Raw genomic sequence first — 21,141 nt, 5'->3', positions numbered from 1 at the left:
CAAGGGCGGAGCTAGCCCTTCAGTTACGAGTTCTGTTGAACTCACTAACTTTGGTCCAAATCTTGTATATTTATTTTATGAATTTAGAACTCAGACGTAACTTAAGCGAACTAAAATTCCGAACTCATAAACATCAAATCATGACTCCGCCCAGGGGCGAAGCTACACTTTGGTCAGGGGGGTCAATTGACCACCATTCGTTAGAAAATTGCACTGCGTATATAGGTAAAATATTAGGTTTTAAAGGTATATAACATATATTGAACACTATTTGTCGGGGATTTTTTTTACGTCTTTCAAGTTTGAACATCCTTGAGAAAATTTCTGGCTTCGCCACTGACTCCGCCTCTGGTTGGAAGGAAAAGGTCCAAGAAAACAAATACAAAGCATGTAAAGTTAAAGGGTGAAATGAATTTTCTAATGAGGAGGAAATTTAAGATTGGGATACATTACTATAGGAGCACCGAAAAATGGAAGGCATACTAAACAAACATTTGGATTGTCTTTCTTTATATAGGTTTCATAATATAAGAATTAAATTCCAATATCCACAAAAAGAAATGTGTACTCTTTTCTCAATCTCCTCTGTCACATTTGATTCCATGCATGGAATTCTCATCCTAGAAATACAAGAGTGAGAGGTTGGGGTGGGTGGGGAGGAGAGGAAAGAGTCTTTGGTTTTCTGTTGTGATTTGGTTTTTAAATCACCCTAATATTATGCTGGTCTTATGGTCATTAGGAGTGATCCATCTATTCAAAATAATTTTTTTATAAAATGATTCTTGAAATTTTGTACATTTAATATTTGTATGTCTGAGTTGAGGGGGAGATTACATGGATATGGAATTGAAAGAGTCTCCTTTTTTTGTGGGTCTGATCATTTACTTCCCAAAAGTGACCTTTTTTATTATTTGCAGTATAGTTATAGGCTATAGTGCAATACTCAAATAGAGACTTAATGATCTGTATCCAACCCCATATATACTATATTCTTAAAGCTTTTTCCATTTTTTCTCTCTTTCCTTTTGATCTTAGGTTCCTCTGTTGCTCTAAAACATTTTGTGCTAGTAACTGCTGTTTACTACTAGATCATGGAATGTAGCATTTTGTCATGATTTTAACTTGAAAAACTCTTCACTTGATCTTGGTTTTTGATTTTGTTTGATATTTGATTTGTTTTTACTCAATGGAAGAAGATCAAGAATTGAAGTATTTTTGCAAGTTTTGTCACAAGAGGTATCCATGTGGGAAGTCATTTGGGGGTCACATGAGGTCTCATGTATTAGCAAATTCTGCTAAATTTGATGAAAAAGTTGAACTCAAACACAAAAAGGTGCAATCTTGGATTAATCTTGGGAAGAAAAATAGCAAGAGAGATCATAAATCAAAGTATGAACTAGGTGAAAATTCTGGTTATGGCCTTAGAGATAACCCTAAGAAAACTTGGAGGGCTGTCGATTCGAGGTCCCCTTTGCCTCAAGAGAATGTTTGTCAGCAATGTGGTAAGGTTTTTCAATCACTGAAAGCTTTGTGTGGTCATATGGCTTGTCACTCGGGCAAAGATAAGGGCTCGAAAGATGATCACTCGTGGACTAGTGAAAACAAGAATATAGCGATGGATAGCAACTCGGATACTGAAGCTGAGGAGCCAATAATGCTGAGGAGCAGATCAAAAATTAAAAGGTACAATAAGTCTAAGTCTTCTTCTTTTTGCTTGGTTAACAATAGGAGTTTTTCGTCTTCTGTTTCTGAGATTGATGAGCAAGATCAAGAGGAAGTAGCAAAGTGTTTGATGATGTTGTCAATGGATTCTGGGAATTTGAATGGTGTAATCAATTCAGTTGTTGAGTCTTCTGACAACAATTCTGTTGTTTTTGAGTCGAAATCATCATCTGTCGACATGAAAATTGCAAGAAAGGATAGTCTAAAATATGCTGACAATCTAGATGGAACACCTCGAAGCAAGAAAAAGGCGGACAGGAACTTAAAACTTAATGTTCTGAATGCTGAAGTTCAATCTGAGAACTCTGATTCCGGATACTTTTTAGACGAGTATATGAATGTCGAATCAGATGCCTCTGTTGATGAGTTCCATAGAAAGCATAATTACCAACGTAATACGTCTAACAAGAGCCTCGGAGTTTGGTATGATGAGTCTAGAATCGACGAGGAAAAGGGCTTAAACAGAATGAAAAAGCATATAACAGACATAAGGAATGGTTCAACCAAGGACTATAAATACAATAGCTATGGCATGACTTCAAATTTGGCTAAGTGTGAATCAAGAAAGAGAAATAAGGATAGTTCTTATAACTCAGAATTAGGAAATGAGTCCTTTAATAAGAAGATAAAGCTTGGTTTTAAAGGTGCAGAAGGAAGCAAACATACTCAGAAGAAGAAAAAGTATGAATGCTTTAACTGCAAGAAGACTTTTAGCTCTTACCAAGCTCTTGGTGGACACAGACCCTGCACTAAAAAGACCAATGCATATATCGAATCGAAATATGAAGCAAACGAAAATAGCCCCGATGATGATAGGGAGACATTTAGCAACAAAAAACCAGTAGCTCATGCTCGAGATCTCTCTTATAATCGTGAGAAAAAGATGAAGACTAAGAAATTCAAAGGACATGAATGCCCATTTTGCAACAGGATGTTTAAGTCAGGACAAGCTTTAGGTGGACACAAAAGGTCACATTTCCTTACTGGTTCACAGGAGAATCAATATCAAGCTTCTTCAGCATTCAAAAGAGAAGTTGTTGATTTACTTGATCTTAATCTTCCTGCTCCTGTTGAGGATGTGAACGGCGAGACTGCCTTTGTGTCTTCTTGGTAGTAATTGGCAATAAACAAATCCGCGATGTTTGCTGGTAAGCTGATTTTCAAATAGACAGAACAGAAGCAATGCTAAGTTGTATAGACAACGCGCTGCTACTACAGTTTTTTCTCAGTTGTAAGAACCTTACACCAATGCTACTTCTGGCATGTTCCATGAATATGCTTCAATTTTTGCTAGTTAACTTCATTCATATCTTTAGCTTGAGACATTCTTATGTCCATTTTTGTTTTGTTGGCTCTATTATAAAGACTAGTTGTTACCATGCTTTAAGCTTTCTTGCTATAAGTGATTTGTCTTCTTAAAGATTTAGCTCCTCAATGAAAAAAGTCAACTAAATTGAACAAAATTTGGAATCAAAAGATTTGTAAGTTTGTTGAAGTTTGCATCTAAGCTTGGCTGAGGAGTAAAAGCAACTGATGGGGTTGGATAGCTCAAATTTTCTTTATAAATAATATTTTACCCTTGCCATATAGTAATTTTTAATTGGTGACTCAGACATTTAGTTGCAGTATTTTTTTACAAAGAGTCAGCATCTCCATTGGTATTTCTATTTGCTAATCCTAGGTGAATGGTTTTCTTGCATTCCAAAATAAGTTACTTTGGACTAAGATGTTGAATGGCTTATGTCCAATGTCCTCTGTGGCGAAGCCAGGAATTTCATTTAGGGTGTTCAAACTTAAAATAAATTTAAAAAATCCGGATAAAGGGTGTTCAATATATGTTGTATACCATTAAAATCTACTCCCTCCGTTTCATATTAAATGAGGTACTTTCCTTTTTAGTCTGTTCCAAAATAAATGTCACATTTCTAAATTTGGAAATAATTCAACTTTAAACTCTTCATTTTACCTTTTTTGCCCTTAATGAGAAGCTTTTATAGCCACACAAATGGCATGGCCCCACAAACCTTTTACCCCTTAAGTTTTTAAGACCACAACTTTCAAAAGTCTTCTTTTTTTTTTTTTTAAACTCCGTGCCGAGTCAAACTACCTCAAACAATATGAAACGGAGGGAGTATTATTTACTTATGTATACAATATAATTTTTTGACGAAGGATGGTCAGTTGATCACCCTTAGACCTATGTACCTTCGCCCCGGAGTGTCCCCCTAAGATGGAGGAAAAATGATTGCTTCATGATTTATGATGCATTATAAAATAGTACTTGTTCAAGAGAATCTTTATATCATATTTAAAAGTGATTGGGACCTCCTAAATTGTAGTAATAATTACTTTCTATGTCAATTGGAGAAACAATGCTACCAAAATTAGCCCATAATTTAACTTGTTATCCAGTTTAACCCACTTTATATATAACTTGAAATTCCTTTTTCATTTCTTAGCTCAACATTAAAGACCTACTTCAAAATGTTCTTTTTCTTTCCTTCTTCTTCTTCTCCTTCGTATCAAAAACAAACTTCAATGTGTAGTTCATCATTTGTTGACTCTATATAGTTAAGCAAGTATTGTAGCCTCAATTACCAAATCATATTCAAAAATCAAAAAAATAATACAGAAGAATATGAGATTGTGGTTGTAGTATTAAAGCTCAACACTACCATATTCATATGTTAGGGTCATTTTTATACTCATTTTCTCAATTGAAGCAAGCAAAGTTCTAAACCATTGTCCATGAATAACAAAATTTAACTTATGAGTTTTTAAGTTATCATTACAAACCAATAACATTCTATGTTTGTCATGATTGGTGATAACCCCCCCGATCAGTCTCACACTTTATGTTCCTCCTTTTTTTTTTTTCTGCGTAAATGTTGTTAAATTTTTTTAAATTGGTTTTATTTTTTCAGGTGTTTGGATTTTGTGTTGTTCCAATCATGGAAAAATCAAGAGGAGTTAAAAACTTAAATTTGAAGTAATTTGGAGTAGGTTTGAGTTAAATTTTAGATCTTGATTTTTCGAGTTTGTTAGTTGTTTGGATTTGGTGTTGTTCCATCAATTGAAAACATCAAGAGGAGTTCAAAACTTAAATTTGAAGTGATTTGGAGTAGATTTGAACTAAGTTTGAGTTAGATTTCATAAGAGGATCGAGGAAGAAGACGAAATCAGTTTTTGTATAATAGTGTATAATGTTATATAATAGTGTATATGGGTATATAAACACCTCTTAAACACTATTATACACATTTATAGTATAAATTATGACAACGTTTAGCAATAAAATGCCTCTAATATTTTTACACTAACTAGTAGTTCTTTTGAACAGAAGTCCATTTTTGAACTTCCAGTTTTGATGTGAAGAAAGAAGGTAAAAGGAAAGTTCAGCATTATTAATGTGAAATAATATAGGGGATATTATAGTTACCTCCTCTCTATTTCATGTGTAATAGTTTTAAAAAAAAATTAACATTCTTTATTATTTTTTGTTTTTAATATTCTTTACTGCAAAAAGTAACAAATAATTATTTTCCAAGATACTTTACGACTTTACGTATTACATACATTATGTTTATCAAAAGTAAGGATATTATGATATTACTGTTATAAATAGAATTTTATTTATGGTGAATGTCTATATTTAGAGAGATTCTAGGGTTTATTACTTAGGGCTAAGTCACCCTGTCCCTATAAATAGAGGATTTTATTCCATTGTAAATCATCCCATATCAATAAGAATTCTCTCCCTCTACTTTTCTATGTAATACTCTTCTTCTTTTATTATTTCATAACACGTTATCAGCACGAGACTCTAATCAATTGAGTAAAAGCTTTGGGATTGAGCATAATGATTGTCAATTGTTCTATGAACTTCCTTCATGATTAAATTCTGAATTTAAGGTAAGTATTTTACTTTATTTTTCTCTTTTAAATTCTTGAAATTCTATAATTTGATTTTATATACAAGCAAAGACGATAAATTTTGTTTGCAACTCTAATGGAGTTTGAAAGAAATTATAACCACCCAAAGTGGTAAAATTTCTATGCCTCGCCATGATCAAATTCATGTATGATTGTGGGCAAAGAATTGAAAACCCGTCCCATTGAATTTGCTCCATTCTCATTCCCTTTAGAGAATGTGATAGCAGTATGTGATAAGTCTGAAAGAAGATAAAATTATTACTATGAAGGTATCAATGGATGTGGACGTGGCAATAGACGAAATTATAATCGTCATCATTGTGATACTGAGAATAATAAGGATTCTTAAAATAATCCTTCACTATGTGAAAGTAATATTTGTCATCAATTTGACATGAGACTTTATAAAGCACATATAGATGATTATGGTCCATTCATGATGTGAATGTGACAACATCTGATTTATGAATACATATTCATTCTTCAAAGAATATGAACGTGCTAGTGGTAGTGAATATACCACACTCACCTCTAGGAGGAGGTTTGAGATGATATAAGAAAACAATGTCATTATTATGGCATGAATGGTCATTGGTCACGTACCTATTATACGCCAAAATATTTTGGTAATGTGATTATTAAAGAATAACATTAATGCAAGAAACATATCTTGCATATAATTTTGACCATAACCATAATGGTATAACTTTCTCTTTAAAAGAGATATTCACCATATGGATGTTGATGAATATGTGGTAGTACAAAATTAATTGAGAACTCTGCAAGAGCCAATTATACTATTTTGGAGAAACACAATTGATTACCAACAAGGTATTGTGTTGTAGTAAGTCTCAAAGAAACTTATTCAGTTTCTAAAGTATTCGCGAAAGCGGTTGGTCATACTGAGACTATAAATAAAGGAAAGATTTAATATCTTCTATTACCACTACTTGTAGCGGGGTAATATGTATGTGAAAAGTTACCCGCTTTATTCTCCAGTTTGTACTACACAAATAAAACAATACCATACTAAAGTGGATGTTTATTGATATAAAAACCCATATAATAATAAACTTGAAGTTTATTGATAATTGCACACGTCATGGTGTAAATTTGAAGTTTATCGATATTGATAATTTATTCAGTTGGCATAATTGGTTTCGCCATATCAATTTAGGTATTATGTGCAAAAACAATAGAGAATTCACATGGGTAAATATTAAAGAACTAGAAAGTTCTTTACGAATTCTCTTATATTGCTTGTTCTCATTAATTAATAGACCAATTAAAATTGGGATTGAATCCCATGAATGCTGGAAATATCAAAGGTGAATATGGGCTCATTCACCTGCCATGTATACCACATAAGATGCATCTATAAGATGGTTACATGTGCGATTATTAATAACCCGCAACATGGTATTTTGCGAGGTAACTTGCTCAATAATTTAATTTTGAGCATAATTTCCAGATTTTCTATTCAAGAAGTTCATCTTGATAAGTTGGTTTACATCACAGTTGGTTTAGCAAAATAATTTATTGAGTGCCTCCACTTAATAGCGAAACTATTGCTTATGAGAACAAAGTTATCTATATCAGTTTGATATATGTTATATACGAAAGTATATTATTTTCTCCCCTCACAATTGGTTCATGGTCAGGAACTAAATAATTCCATCTTATTATTATTGATGTGTTCTCAAAGTTGAGGAAACAAGTTAGTTTTTCTAACATGAGGGGGAGACATGATAAACGGTTGAGAAAAAGTTACGTGGAATGAATTATCATTTGTTCATATAGATCCTCGAATAAGATAATATGAACTTGAAGTTCATAAAAAGATAATTCATGTGCAATATATTGCAAAGCATGCCAGACGCATTTGCTTACCTAAAGAAAGTAACTATATTCTCATTGCAAATGCTCATATTAAGTCCTAGAAGGACAAAGTCTATGGTACGCTTATAGCATACAGACAAATCGGTTTCAAATAAAACTTCTTGATAAAGAAGATGAGCAAATGATCAAAATGATCATAATAAAGGAGGCAAGTAATCTAGAAGATCACATGAAATAACACGTCATAAAATCTCTTGAAAGATTCAGGTACCTGAATATATGAATGAAGAGATCTCTATGTTATGTCTTTATGAAAAAATATTGAAACTGATATAAAATATTTGTCGACGACATTGATTATAGCGCTAAATATATATGAGGATCTTAAGTCTGGCGAAACAATTTAAGTGGAATTTGGTTTCATATGAATGACAAGTAGTTTTGGACCTGTAGTTCAAACACTTAAAAGTATAAAGACAATGGTGTGTGCTATCACCTTTATGTATCTTATATGTCTGGCATGACATGAAAACTTGATACAAATCTAAAGTCTATTTATATGGCTTATATGACTTAACTTATATGACAATCCATGAAGGATTTAAGTTGCTTGAAGCATATACAATTCTTGATCTTGAAGTACCACTTCATCAGTGCAATTTGTGCACAAATGTATCTTGCTATAACTATAGGCATGATAATATGATACCAAGTGTTTTCACCTCTATGTGAATATATTGAACTGACGATTCCAACAAGATCATATGAAGACAATTCATCTCTATCAAGAATGATGATTTCAAGGTGCAATATATTCATTCAAGTTAATATGGCTGATTTGTTCATCAAATCTCTACCAAAGATCTTTTGAAGATGGTGCACAAGATTGGAATGCAAATGCTTAAGGATGTGAATTGATGCTCTCATCAGGGGGAGTTAATACGCGTTGTACTCTTTTTCCCTTACAAGGTTTTGTCCCACTGGGTTTTCCTTGCAAGGTTTTTAACGAGGCAACCAAAAGGCGTATCATTAGATATGTGTACTCTTTTTCCTTTTTTAGAATTTTTTTTCCCACGGGGTTTTATTTTAGTTAAGGTTTTAACGAAACACAATATCTGTTGAATAGACATTCAAGGGGGAGTGTTATAAATAGAATTTTATTTATGGTGAATGTCTATATTTAGAGAGATTCTAGGGTTTATTACTTGGTGGCTAAGTCACCCTGTCCCTATAAATAGAGGATTTTATTCCATTGTAAATCATCTCATATCAATAAGAATTCTCTCCCTCTACTTTTCTATGTAATACACTTCTTCTTCTTTTATTATTTTATAACAATTACCAATATAATTATAAAAAGAAGAATTTCGGTAACAGATCAAAAGTTTTAAATACGTTATCAATTTGTTATCTACTTTGATGGAAATTAAGTATGGGGAGATCTTTGCAATAGAACTCAAAACATGTGGGATATATGATGCGAAATATTTTCAAAACAGAAAAAGTATCCATAAAGAAAAGAATTAAAATGCAGGTGACTACATATATAGACATATTTTACTATGCGTAGGTCAGAAATTCTTCTCTGTTTTTCTAACAACCCCACAAGAAGATTTTTTTTTTTTTTAATATTTTTGTAAAAGTAGTTTTTCAATGCTTTGTGTAGCTATTGTAAATTTTTAAAAGCTTTTCTTTCTTCATGTTAGTTGAAAAATAGTTTCTAAAAAAGAATATCTTTTGTTGAAACTCTTTTTTTTTTATTTGAAGTAAATGCCACCTTAATTAGGGTGTCGTAGGAAATTCTCCGAAGTACTGATAGATCAGGTATTGACGTATTGTTGTGCTCGTGAAGACCCTCAAGTATTCATTACCAATTCATATGGGGCGATTTGCACATAGGATCATTCAATGGGGGTGAAGTAGAGAAATAATTTTCAAAGTAGATGGTCTTGAACTTTTATTCCTGTTTGCCGCATAAGCAAAAATTCAAGTTTAACAAGTGTCTTCTCTTACTTGTCCCATGTGCAAAACTTTTAACTTTTGACCTTGAAATTCTGTCATAGGACAATCAAAAGTTAAAAATCACCCCAAAAAGTATCATATTCTTATAACTTTTTGCATTTAGTGCCATTTTTTGAATTTTGACCCAGTTAAGAATAACAACAACAACAAACCTAGTATAATCCTACAAGTGGGGTATGAGGAGGGTCGTGTGTACGCAGACCTTACAGTTACTCCTACCTTGTGAAGGTAAAGAGGTTGTTTTCGATAGACCCTCGACTCATGGAATAGTGACAAGGGAGCAACAAACCATAACAATAACAAGAAAAAAAAAAGACTCACGTGTACTAACAAATATCTAGAGATAAGAAATACAAGAATATTACTAATGCTATCGGTAAGAAAGACACAACATATAATAAAAGGTTTAGGAACACGAAATAAGAATATTACTAATACTACCGGTAATACTAGGAGACACCCTCGACTACCTATCACCCTTCGACCCTAATTCTCGATCTCAACACCTTCTCACCTAGGGTCATATCCTTGGTAAGCTGAAGCAACGCCATGTCCTGCGTAATCACCTATCTCCAGTATTTCTTAGGCCTACCTCTACCGTTCCTCAGACCCGCCATAATCAACCTCTCACACCTCCTAACTAGCGCGTCTGTATCTCTCTTCATCACGTGCCCAAACCATCTCAGCCTCGATTCCCGCGGTTTGTCCTCCACAAGGGCTACTCCCACATTGTCCTTAATAACCCCATTCCTAATCTTATCTTTCCTAGTATTGCTCACACATCCATCTCAACACCTTATTTCTTCTACTCTTATCTTTTGGACATGGGATTTTTTGATTGGCCAGCACTCTGCACCATATAAGATAGTAGGTCTAACTACCACTTTATAGAGCTTGCCTTTAAGTCTTGGTAGCATATTCTTATCACACAAAACACCAGAAGCGCGTAGGAGTGACAAACGAGCGGGTCGGGTCGGATATAGTTCGGGCCAAAAATGGATAAATTATCCGACCCGACCCATATTTAATACGGATAAAAAATGAGTTAACCGACAGATAATATGGGCAACCATATTATCCATGACTTTTTGCATATGATCACTTTTGGTAGAATTCTTAGACTCTCTAACTTGAGGAACCCCCAATTTGAGGCTATACAAATGAACCCATTGGTTATCCATTTATTACCCATTGGTTATCCATTTTCTAAATGGATAATATGGTTCTTATCCATATTTGACCCGTTTTTAAAAAGTTCATTATCCAACCCATTTTCTAGTGGATAATATGGGTGATTTTCTATTTTTTAACCATTTTGCCACCACTAGATGCGAGCATCCATTTCATCTACCCTGCTCCAGTACAATGTGTAACATCCTCATCAATCTTCCCATTGCCTTGGATAACATACCTAAAGATATTTGAAACTATCACTCTTGGGGATGATTTGTATATCAAGCTTCACGTCTACTTCTGCTTCATGCGTCCCATCACTGCACTTTCACTCTAAATATTCAGTTTTCATTCTACTCAATTTAAAACCTTTAGACTCCAGAGTCTGTCTCGAAACCTCCATCCTAGCGTGGAAACCGCTACGCGTCTCGTCAATTAGAACTATGTCATCTACAAATAACATACACCATGACACCTCCCCTTGGATGTGTTGCATCAACACATGCATCGCCAGAGCAAATGAAAATGGGCTAAGAGTTGAACCCTGATGTAACCCCATCATCACCGAAAAATGTTATGAGTCTCCTCCCACATTCCTCACCCGCATTTTAGCACCATCGCACATATCCCTAATCACCATAATGTACGCTATTGGATTACCGCTAACCTCCAAACATCTCCACAGAACCTCCCGCGAGACTTTATCGCAGACTTTTTCTAGATCAATGAACACCATATGCAAGTCCTTCCTCCTTTTCCTATATTGCTCCACCAATCTCCTCACAAAATGGATGGCTTTTGTGTCGACCGCCCCGACATGAATCCGAACTGATTCTCAGAAATCTACACACTTCTCCTCACCCTCCTCTCCACCACACTCTCCCAAAATTTTATTGTGTGACTCAGCAACTTGATACCCCTATAGTTATTGCAATTCTGGACATCACCTTTATTCTTGTACAACGGCACCATCAAACTCCACCTATATTCAACGGGCATCTTCTTCGTCCTAAAAATGACATTAAACTTTCCAGTAAGCGACTCGAAGTCACGTCTTTCTCAAATTCCACCGATTTCTCGTCCGGTCCGGTTGATTTTCCCCTGTTCATCTTCTGCATCACCCCCTCAACTTCCTGCTTTAATACATCTATAAAACGCAAAATCCTGCTAGCTCTCCGAGTTCTCCAACTCACCAAGCATGATGTTCCTGTCCCCATCATTGTTCAAGAGTTTATGGAAGTAAGTCTGCCACCTTCGCCTAATACACGCCTCTTCCACCAATACTTTGTCTTCCTTGTCTTTGATGCACCTCACTTGATCCAGGTCCCAAGCCTTCCTCTCTCTTACCTTAGCTAACCTGTACAGTCTCTTGTCACCACCTTTTCCTCCAAGTTCCTCATACAAGCGTCCAAATGCCCCAGTCTTAGCCGCCGTGACCGCTAACTTCGCCTCTTTCTTAGCCTTCTTAGAACACTCCAAATTCATCCTCTTCTCCTTATCGACTGTGCTCTCCACTATCTTCAAATATGCTGCTTTCTTGACTTTCACTTTCCCTTGGACCTCTGCATTCCACCACCAGTCCCTTTTGTAACCTCCTGAGTAACTACTCGTGGCCCTTAACACCTCTCTAGCAGCTTCCCTGATGTAGTTCGCTGTCGTGGTCCACATACTACCCACGTTGCCACTACTCCTCTAGGCCCCATAGCCACCAACTTCTCCCCCAACTCATGAGCTTTGTCTTTAGTCAAGGATTCCTATTTGATCTTAGGTTGGTCGTACACCTCTCTCTTCTTCCTCTTTCTCTTAATCTCCAAATCCAACACTAAGAGCCTATGTTGAGTCGATAGACACTCACTCGGGATAAGAAACATTCTGAAAAATAGCTCACGCCAAAATTTTAAAGCATGCTACCAGACTTCCAATGTACGCTGGCAAAATTTTGAAGCACATTGTCAGAATTTTTAAAACACGCCATCAGAATTTTAATTTGAAGCATGCTAAAGCTTCAAAATTCTAATGCTGGGCTATTTTTGTAAAACTTTTCTTAACGAAGTAAAAATTTGAACTATGGCTGTAAACCATCCAGCACAATTTCAACTATCTTATGCATCCTCAATTAAAAAAGAAAAAAAAAAAAAAGGAAACATCATAAGTACCCTGTGATATGGGCCAGTTAGTCAAAGTGCATCGTTAAAAGTTGGAATTTTTTTCAGAAAAATGTATACTACTATGGATGTGGAGACCTTAGAGGGGTCATTCTTACTGACCAACGCTAAAAAACCTAGGTAAATCATATGTGTCCCTCCAATTTCCTACCACATGTGCTGCGAAACAGAACCTTTTTTATTTAATGTAGCAAGAGAACAATGATTACATAAATCAGTAAGGCGACCGAACTTCACGCCACAGTATTCTTGTCTGATAAATCGTTCACAAATAGATTTAAATTATTCCATTAAATTGTCTTGCAATAGCAAATAATTCTTCAAAGCAAGTCTAACACGTTAAAATAGAGAATAGAATAATCACCTTTTATAATCGATTTAATTGCAATACTGTAAATTTTATTTGGTACTGTAAAGAATCGACTAATAGACACACGTTAAGAAAAGAGTGGCTGTAAAAGAGTAGACTGACATCGAAGCAACTAATTAGGATTGCCACACATGGAGAGCAAATTACGCCAATTTTCACCGATTGTGTATTCCATTTTTACCAACTTATAAATCTATTTTATGTTAGAGAAGAAGAATTCTGTTGGTCATTAAAAGTATTGGAAGACATTTATTCTGAGTGAAAAGTTAGAACAGTCCTTAAATTTAAGAGACCATTTGGGTCAAAACTCTACTTAAACCCAATGATCAGTCACTATCTGAACTTTCCTTGTTATAGTGTCTTAAATAATGTATTCTTTAATTTCTTGATAATTGCTAAAGACCAACTCTATCAAGCACTACTGATCATCTACAAGATCCTTTAATTACATCTAAAATCGTGAAACACAAGGCTTTAAATTTCTAATTAATCCTCATCATAAAGGTGAGGATGGTAGACAAGTTGCAACAAGTTACTAACACATACAGTAGCCATCAGACTAAGAAGAAGAATATTTTTCATATCTATTTACAGTAGGTGTGCAGAATGCAGAATTTATTAGACCATGCATTCTCTCTCTCTCTAACTAACAGTGACCAGCTGAAGCATCATCTTGACTATAGTTCATTAATGTGGCAATAGGCAGACGTCTTATCACAATGCAGATGGCTGTAAAGACTTGAGTATTGCCAAATTTCACAATGTAATCATATTTCCTCAGTTTTTACTGGTCTCCAGCCTTCACCAGCAGCATTTTTCCGAGCATGAGATATGAACCCAACTATGTAACCCATAAAAGCTCCAAGCACCAGTACACTTCCAACCTTTACAAACCATGAAAAGTTAGACTCCATCTCTTTCATTGTCGCATGACCATCATGGCTACCACCATTCAGAACGTGACCTGAAGCTAGGATCTCCACCGTATCATGCACCTCCCCGTCATGGTTTCCTACATAAGAAAGTGTAAGTGTTTCCTTTGTGGCATGTAGCCTCATGTATCCAAATTCACCCCCACGGTACAGAGATTGCACGGGCTGTGGGTAAATAGGATCAGTAGGGTGGTCCACTCTTGGCTCCCAGATAGGCTGCCAGTCCTGTCCAGCCATCCCAATCACGACGTGCATCGGAAAAGCCTTCCGTTCCTCCCCATCCAAGCCCAAGCTTCCACAGGTGAAGTTATTCAAAGGGCAAAACCTCTCGTACCTATGTACATGCCCCCACAATACAACATTCACATGGTTCTTCACAAGAAGAGGTTCCAAATGCACGAGCATTCTCTCCCTTATAGGGGCATCTTTTTTTTCATTGCTTGTAGTGTACATTGGTCGGTGCCCTTGAAAGATGACAAAAGGAGTCTTTACTCGATCAACTGATTCCAAGTCATGCTTTAAAAAATCATATTGCTTACTACCTGGAAGGAAATTGGTTTCAGTTGACATATAGACAAAGTGAACTGGCCCAGAATCAAAGGAAAAATAAAGATTCCGAGTTGCGGGAGCACGCATTCCAGTCGGCTCTGAAGAGTTTCCAGGCATATGGAACTTAAGACTGTATGGTACACCACATTCACCTCCCCCATCTGTCCCATATAGACGGCTTGACCAGTCGGGCTTCCAAGGTTGAAGTGGCCAGTCATATTCATGGTTGCCGATGCATACATGGTACGGAACTCTGGATGCAAGAGGTTCTACCTGAGAAAAAAAGTTATCCCACAACCAAGAGTATCCTCTTGCATAGCTGATATCTCCAATATGTGAGATAAGAGCAGGCTTATCACCAAGAGCTTCAATATCACGGCTAATCCACTTAATGGTTGATGAACTTTCATCCTGTGTACGAAGAAATGTCAAGTATGGTGTAGCAGTCCCCATGTCTCCAAACAAGAAAGCAAATGTTTCACCAGAGTCTCCATTTTGTGACACAAAACTGTAAATGGTGCTCCAACCCCCCGAATCACTGCCGACCTGTATGGTAATACATCATTAGAGATATAAACAGTGGCTTACATTCTTCAAGAAATGGAAGATTTCTATTAAATTATTGCAATTACCTCTAATAGTGATTTAAGGATCAAAAAGCTGATTTGTATGGATGGAGTTTAGATTAGTAGAACTTTCGAAACAACCTTAAATAGAGGACGTTTCAACTATAGCGGATAGCTGTGAAGTCGATGAAAATTTTAATTCTGGGGGCTCTATGTATTCCACTACAAAGATTACATGCATGAACTAGCTCATCACCAAAGGAAATGATTCTGCCATGCCTCACCCTATTATACAGTCACTAAAAGCCCCTGAACCTTTCTACTCATGTCAGTACAATCAGTATCACAAACCAAAACTTCACCGGCCTGTGTACTGCTCAAACCTCCCACTACATGTAAAAGCACAACTCTTACCAAGAAAGTAAATTTGCTAATAAATTAAAGAAATACAGAATATATAGTTACATGCAAGAAGAGAATTAGCTTGCTCTCCGACAATGTAATTCTCTGAGTGTGAACTCTAAAGCAAAGACAGGGAAGAGGTTTAGAGAAATGTATAAACGGACACTGCTTCGTAAGAAAAGGTAAAAAGAAAATAAGTTTGAAGCTAGAGCAAAGAAGTACTCTCATAACAAATATTCATCCGTTTAAAGTCAATTTCTTCTTTCACTCTTTCATTAAGGACCTGGAGTGACCTCTTTTACGAGTGTTGAAATTAAGTGATCTTATTGAAAGAGGATTAGAAATTGACAAAAACAGAGAGGTTGGTCTATGTCTTGTAGCAACCCAACATTAACTAATGAAGCTTTCAGAAAAAAAAAAAAAAAAAAAGGAGACTTGAGGTTTCTGGCCCAGAAATTTATCATCTGACCAGATGGAGCAAGGATCAAATTCTACGCTTTCAGAACCATTAGTATCTTGGATAAGGTAAAGCCTATTCCCCTCAAATACCCTCTGAACCTACCCAAGAACCAATAGTATAAAAATGGAAAATTTGGATTTTGAGAAATTAAATTAACAAACTTTTGAATCTTTGCCCCCCTCTTTCAAGTAGCCCTTAGGGTCAGAAGAGAGCTCCACAATCTATGAATCTAAATAATCTATCTGAAGATACCATCGACACCACATCAATCCCAAACTAGCTGTATGAACTATGAATCGTATATATGAGTTTTGCTCTATTCAGAACAATTTCATTCTAATACTAGTAAATAATTTATGGAAATGAAGGGTTTTCTAAAATCTGAGAAAAATAAACAAGTCATCAAAGCAAAGAGGCAGATACGAACCCTCAGTACGATTAACTGGTAAAACGGATTACTGGATTAGCATTCCACTGCTTTAGCTCACTCAACCATCTCTCTCAATTGAAAAAAGTAAATTACTGCATCTACAACTAGGTGTAATAAGATTTTATCTCAACTAGTTAATACAGCTTGGATTTAAGTTATGTACATTGAAATGTAATGAATTTTTTTTACACTATCAGTGTAATTTAACATGTTGTAACTTACCATTTGATACATGCAATTACATGATTGTGTAAATACTTTTTACACCGTACAGAGAACTTAAACTCATACTAACTTATGTCAATCCGAACATAAAAAAATAATTTTTTCCCAAATAACAAAAGACTGAAAAAATTACCTGATAATAATACTTCTTTCCCTTTCCCAAATTAACCATAACTCCGCCATGTATATACCCAGGATCCCTCCAACCAATGCTACTATTAGCTGGAGCATCACACATATCTTCCCTCTCATACCTCACGACCCGGGTTCCCACAACCCGATCCAACCCATTCCGGGTCAGCCCATATCTCACGTAACTCTCTTTCCCATCAGGTGTCACAAACATGACCCGCATCTCATCCTCACGACCCGTGAGAGCCAAATGCACCTGCTCAGGGCCCCGACCCGACTCAAACCCAATCTCCTCAGACTCCGCAAGAAGATGCTTGGTCTGAGGCAATGGGTTGTGGTCATGATCCACTAGCTCGGGGACAACCTCGGATTCGGTCCATCTGAAGATCCGGAACTGATACCCGGATCGAAGGTTGACTAAAGGGATGGAAATGGATCCCGACCCGGATTCCCATTCGGGTGAGGAAGAAAGGAAAAGGTAGCCAATAAATTCGTCGTGGGGTGAGTTGGCTGGTGAGTAAATTCCTAACCAATCAAGCTTAGAAGGTGACTGAATACCGGCCCATTGGATTGTGATAAAATCGCCGGATTTTGATAAGGTTTTTGGGGTTACAGAAATGGAGATTTGTGAAGAAGAAAATGATAATGAAAAGAAGTTGAAGAGGAGAAAGAAGAAGGTGAGTGAAGGGATCATATTCATTGGTGTTTGGTGCTTTTCTGTTAAATTTGCAGCATTTTTAGAAAGGGTGTTTAGTTATGGGATTCGTGGGATTTTTTGCCCAATTGAGTTACGTGTCAATACAATTTTTTTTTTTTTTTTTTTTCCCCTTTTGGCTTTAATTTGCAGTTCTTGAGAATTAAGGAATAAACGATGCATATTCTCTTTGAAATTGATCTCTCACCCAAAACTGTTGGTCATATTATTAGATATGTTATAAATAGAATCCTATTTATGGTGAATGTCCATATTTAGAGAGATTATAGGGTTTATTACTTGGTGGTTAAGTCACCATCTCCCTATAAATAGAGGGTTCTATTCCATTATAATTCATCCCAAAAATTCAATAAGAATTCCCTCTCTCTCTTTCTCTGCAATATTGCTCTTGTTCTTTTATTATTTTATAACACGTTATCAGCACGAGACTCTACCGTCTCAAGAAGATTAAGAAACATATTTTATGTTTTCAATATCCAGTTGCGCCTATGCTGAAAGGTTGTGTACGTAAGTCAGTAGTGTTCGTTGTCTTCACTTACCTCTTAGAAAAGAATTAGCAAACAACAATTGATCAAGACTTAGAAGACTTTTCAATTGTGAAAAAAGATTAGAAAACGTGCAACAGTCTTTATTCAATGGATCAAACAAATGTCGATATCTCTCCAGGTAAACTTGGATCAAAGTTCAATTGTAAAAATATTTGTATAATTGATTCATGTACGACACATACAATATTCAAAGAGAAGAAATATTTCTCTAATTTAAGTATGTGTAAGGCAGATGTTACTACAATTTCTGGTAGTAGTAAATTAATTGAAGGCTCTGGAAGTGCTACTATAACTCTGCCTAAAGGAACAATACTTATCATAGAGAATGCAATGTTCTCCTCCAAGTCCAAGAGGAACTTGTTGAGTTTTAAAGATATCCGCCGAAATGGATATCATATTGAGACAATAGATGAGAATAATCTTGAATATCTCATTATTACCAAAAATGCCTCTGGCCAGAAAGTGGCTATTGAGAAGTTCTCATCTTTATCTTGTGGCCTGTATTGGACAAGAATTAGTGCAATTGAGGCACATTTTATTGTAAACCAAAAGGTTACTAATTCCAATACTTTTGTACTTTGACATGATCGATTGGGACATCCTGGATCAATTATGATGAGACGGATTATAGAAAACTCAAATGGGCATCCATTAAAGAATTTAAAGATTCTTTTAAATAATGAATTTTCTTGCACTTCTTGTTATCAAGGAAAGTTAATTATTAGATCATCACCAACAAAGGTTGGAATTGAGTCCCCTGCGTTTTTGGAACGTATACAAGGGGATATTTGTGGACTTATTCACCCACCTAGTGGATCGTTTAGATATTTCATGGTCTTAATAGATGCATCTTCTAGATGGTCTCATGTGTGCCTATTGTCATCACGCAACCTCGCGTTTGCAAAATTAATGGCACAAATAATTCGATTACGGGCGCAATTCCCCGATAATCCAATTAAGTCTATTAGACTTGATAATGCTGCTGAGTTTTCATCCCAAGCATTTAATTATTATTGCTTATCAATTGGGATAAAAGTGGAACATCCTGTAGCTCATGTTCACACTTAAAATGGCCTTGCAGAGTCTTTAATTAAACGTCTGCAATTGATAGCAAGACCGTTACTCATGAAAACGAGGTTACCCACTTCTGTTTGGGGTCACGCCATTTGTCACGACCCAATTTCCAAACCCGATCGTGATGGCGCCTCTCGTGAAGACAAGGCCAGCCAACTAACCCAAATCGTCTCTTTAACATTTATTAAACATAAACGAATAGGTGAATATAGCTTAACGACAATAATAACCAGTATGTACAACCCAACACAACCCGACTGGGGTGTCACAAGTCACGAGCATCTAAAGAAACCTGAACACAACTACAGGGCCAATAGTAATATATGAAGAAAAATTCTGGAAAATCAAAAGACAACATCCGGTGCCGCGAACGCTGGCGTTCACCTTGCTCAGCTACAATAGCCCTACCTTCAATCAGCTAATAACCCGCTACCGGATGGATAATACTTGCAACTGCACGCGAGGTGCAGGGAGTAAAGTGAGTACATCCAATTCAGTGGTAATAAAAGTAAATAATAACTGAGAGGCAAGAAATCACGTAAGAGCACTCCATCATGCTATATAGGACAGTACAACCCTTTTGAGAAAACAGTAAGACCGTGAAAAATCCTTTAGAAAATATCTGGCTCAGTTTAAAAACCTCTTTTGAAAATATCCTTTTCCAACAGTCAAGCATATGAATGCGTTATCAAATAGTGCAAGTCCGCACATAAGTTAGCCTCTCGGGCACAACACTCTATTAACAAATAACACCAAGGTATCTGGTACGCAGTGCAAGAACATCATGGATGCCAATGATATGAGAGTGCTGAATGTCATGCCACGTAGTACAAACAGGAAACAATGCATGAATGCAATGCACATGACCGCTGCGGCGCGCAGCCCGATCCATTTGGGTACCCGCGCTCACTGTGGGGGTTCAGACTCCGGAGGGGCTCCTACAGCCAAAGCGCAATATCATCATAGTATCGCTGTGGCGTGCAGCCCGATCCATCCTTAGTCCAGAACATGCAAATGAGCCACTCGGGCAATGTCAAGTAATAGCTTTTAACTCAAAACATCAGAAAAATGCAATTTAAGTCTATAAACTTTAACAATATGACTGCACATTTCAAAACAGGGTTTAACTCATGACTGAAATCATTTAATATGCTAATTGTCATGAAAACAGTGATAATAATCCCTAAAGGATTCAAATAATCGGCACGAAGCCCAAAACATGGCAATCAGCCCAAATCACGATAGCATCAAGCAGGTTTTAGTCAATTACGCAGTAAAATCAACAACCGGGACAGACCAAGTCACCATCCCCAACGGTGCTCTACCCCACGCTCATACCTGGCGTGCAAGTTACCACAATGCAACACTATGATGTGCAAATCCGGGGTTTCAAACCCTCAGGATATCATTTACAAGTATTACTCACCTCGAACCGGCGAAATCTCTAGCCCGCGACGCCTTTGCCCCTTGAATCGGCCTCCACGCGTGTCGAATCTACCCAAAAACAGAGCGAATACATCACAATATGCTAAGGGAACAAAGCCCAAGCGAAACAATCAAGAACGGGCACAAATCCCGAAATTTGCAAAACCCGAGCCCCGGGCCCACTTCTCGAAAGTCAAAAGTTTTTACACCAAAATGTTCCTTATCTCGCCACGAGTCTATACATGTAAAAATCACAAGAATCGGAGCTCATTTGCTCCCTCAAATCCCAAAATCTCATTCAAAAACCCAAGCCCTAGTTCTTCCCTTTTTAACCCAATTTCCATGAATTTAAGTGTTGAAATCACAATAAAAATGACGTTTCCAGGCCATAGGACTTACCTCCAATCGATTCCCAGTCAAAACCCTCTTAATTGCTCGCCAAATACTCCCAAGGTCGCT

At 36.4% G+C, this 21,141-nt stretch overlaps 2 protein-coding genes across 2 annotated transcripts; one reads left to right on the top strand and one right to left on the bottom strand.

Annotated features, from left to right (window-relative positions):
* Nucleotides 1-552: 552 nt before the first annotated feature.
* Nucleotides 553-3,245, top strand: LOC109208131. The gene has a single exon (XM_019371170.1). It carries the CDS (start codon nucleotides 1,187-1,189, stop codon nucleotides 2,834-2,836), a length of 1,650 nt encoding a protein of 549 aa, XP_019226715.1. The 5' UTR covers nucleotides 553-1,186; the 3' UTR covers nucleotides 2,837-3,245.
* A 10,404-nt stretch (nucleotides 3,246-13,649) lies between these two features.
* LOC109208130 (probable inactive purple acid phosphatase 2) lies at nucleotides 13,650-17,742 on the bottom strand. The gene is made up of 2 exons (XM_019371169.1): nucleotides 16,922-17,742; nucleotides 13,650-15,251 (listed from the first exon to the last, which is right to left on the bottom strand). Exons 1-2 carry the CDS (start codon nucleotides 17,618-17,620, stop codon nucleotides 13,992-13,994), a joined length of 1,959 nt encoding a protein of 652 aa, XP_019226714.1. The 5' UTR covers nucleotides 17,621-17,742; the 3' UTR covers nucleotides 13,650-13,991.
* Nucleotides 17,743-21,141: the final 3,399 nt, after the last annotated feature.

Source organism: Nicotiana attenuata, unplaced genomic scaffold, assembly GCF_001879085.1.
Source record: "Nicotiana attenuata strain UT unplaced genomic scaffold, NIATTr2, whole genome shotgun sequence".
Lineage (NCBI taxonomy): Eukaryota > Viridiplantae > Streptophyta > Magnoliopsida > Solanales > Solanaceae > Nicotiana > Nicotiana attenuata.
The sequence above is the reverse complement of the archived record's forward strand: the minus strand, read 5'-3'. Positions and strand labels throughout refer to the sequence as shown.

What these genes read in the sequence shown, in the direction of transcription:
- LOC109208131 (XM_019371170.1), top strand. Translation starts at nt 1,187, where the DNA reads ATGGAAGAAGATCAAGAATTGAAGTATTTTTGCAAGTTTTGTCACAAG.
- LOC109208130 (XM_019371169.1), bottom strand. Translation starts at nt 17,620, where the DNA reads ATGAATATGATCCCTTCACTCACCTTCTTCTTTCTCCTCTTCAACTTC. An exon ending in GAAAGAAGTATTATTATCAG is followed by an intron (nt 15,252 to 16,921) that starts GTAATTTTTTCA and finishes ATTACCATACAG; the next exon opens with GTCGGCAGTGATTCGGGGGG.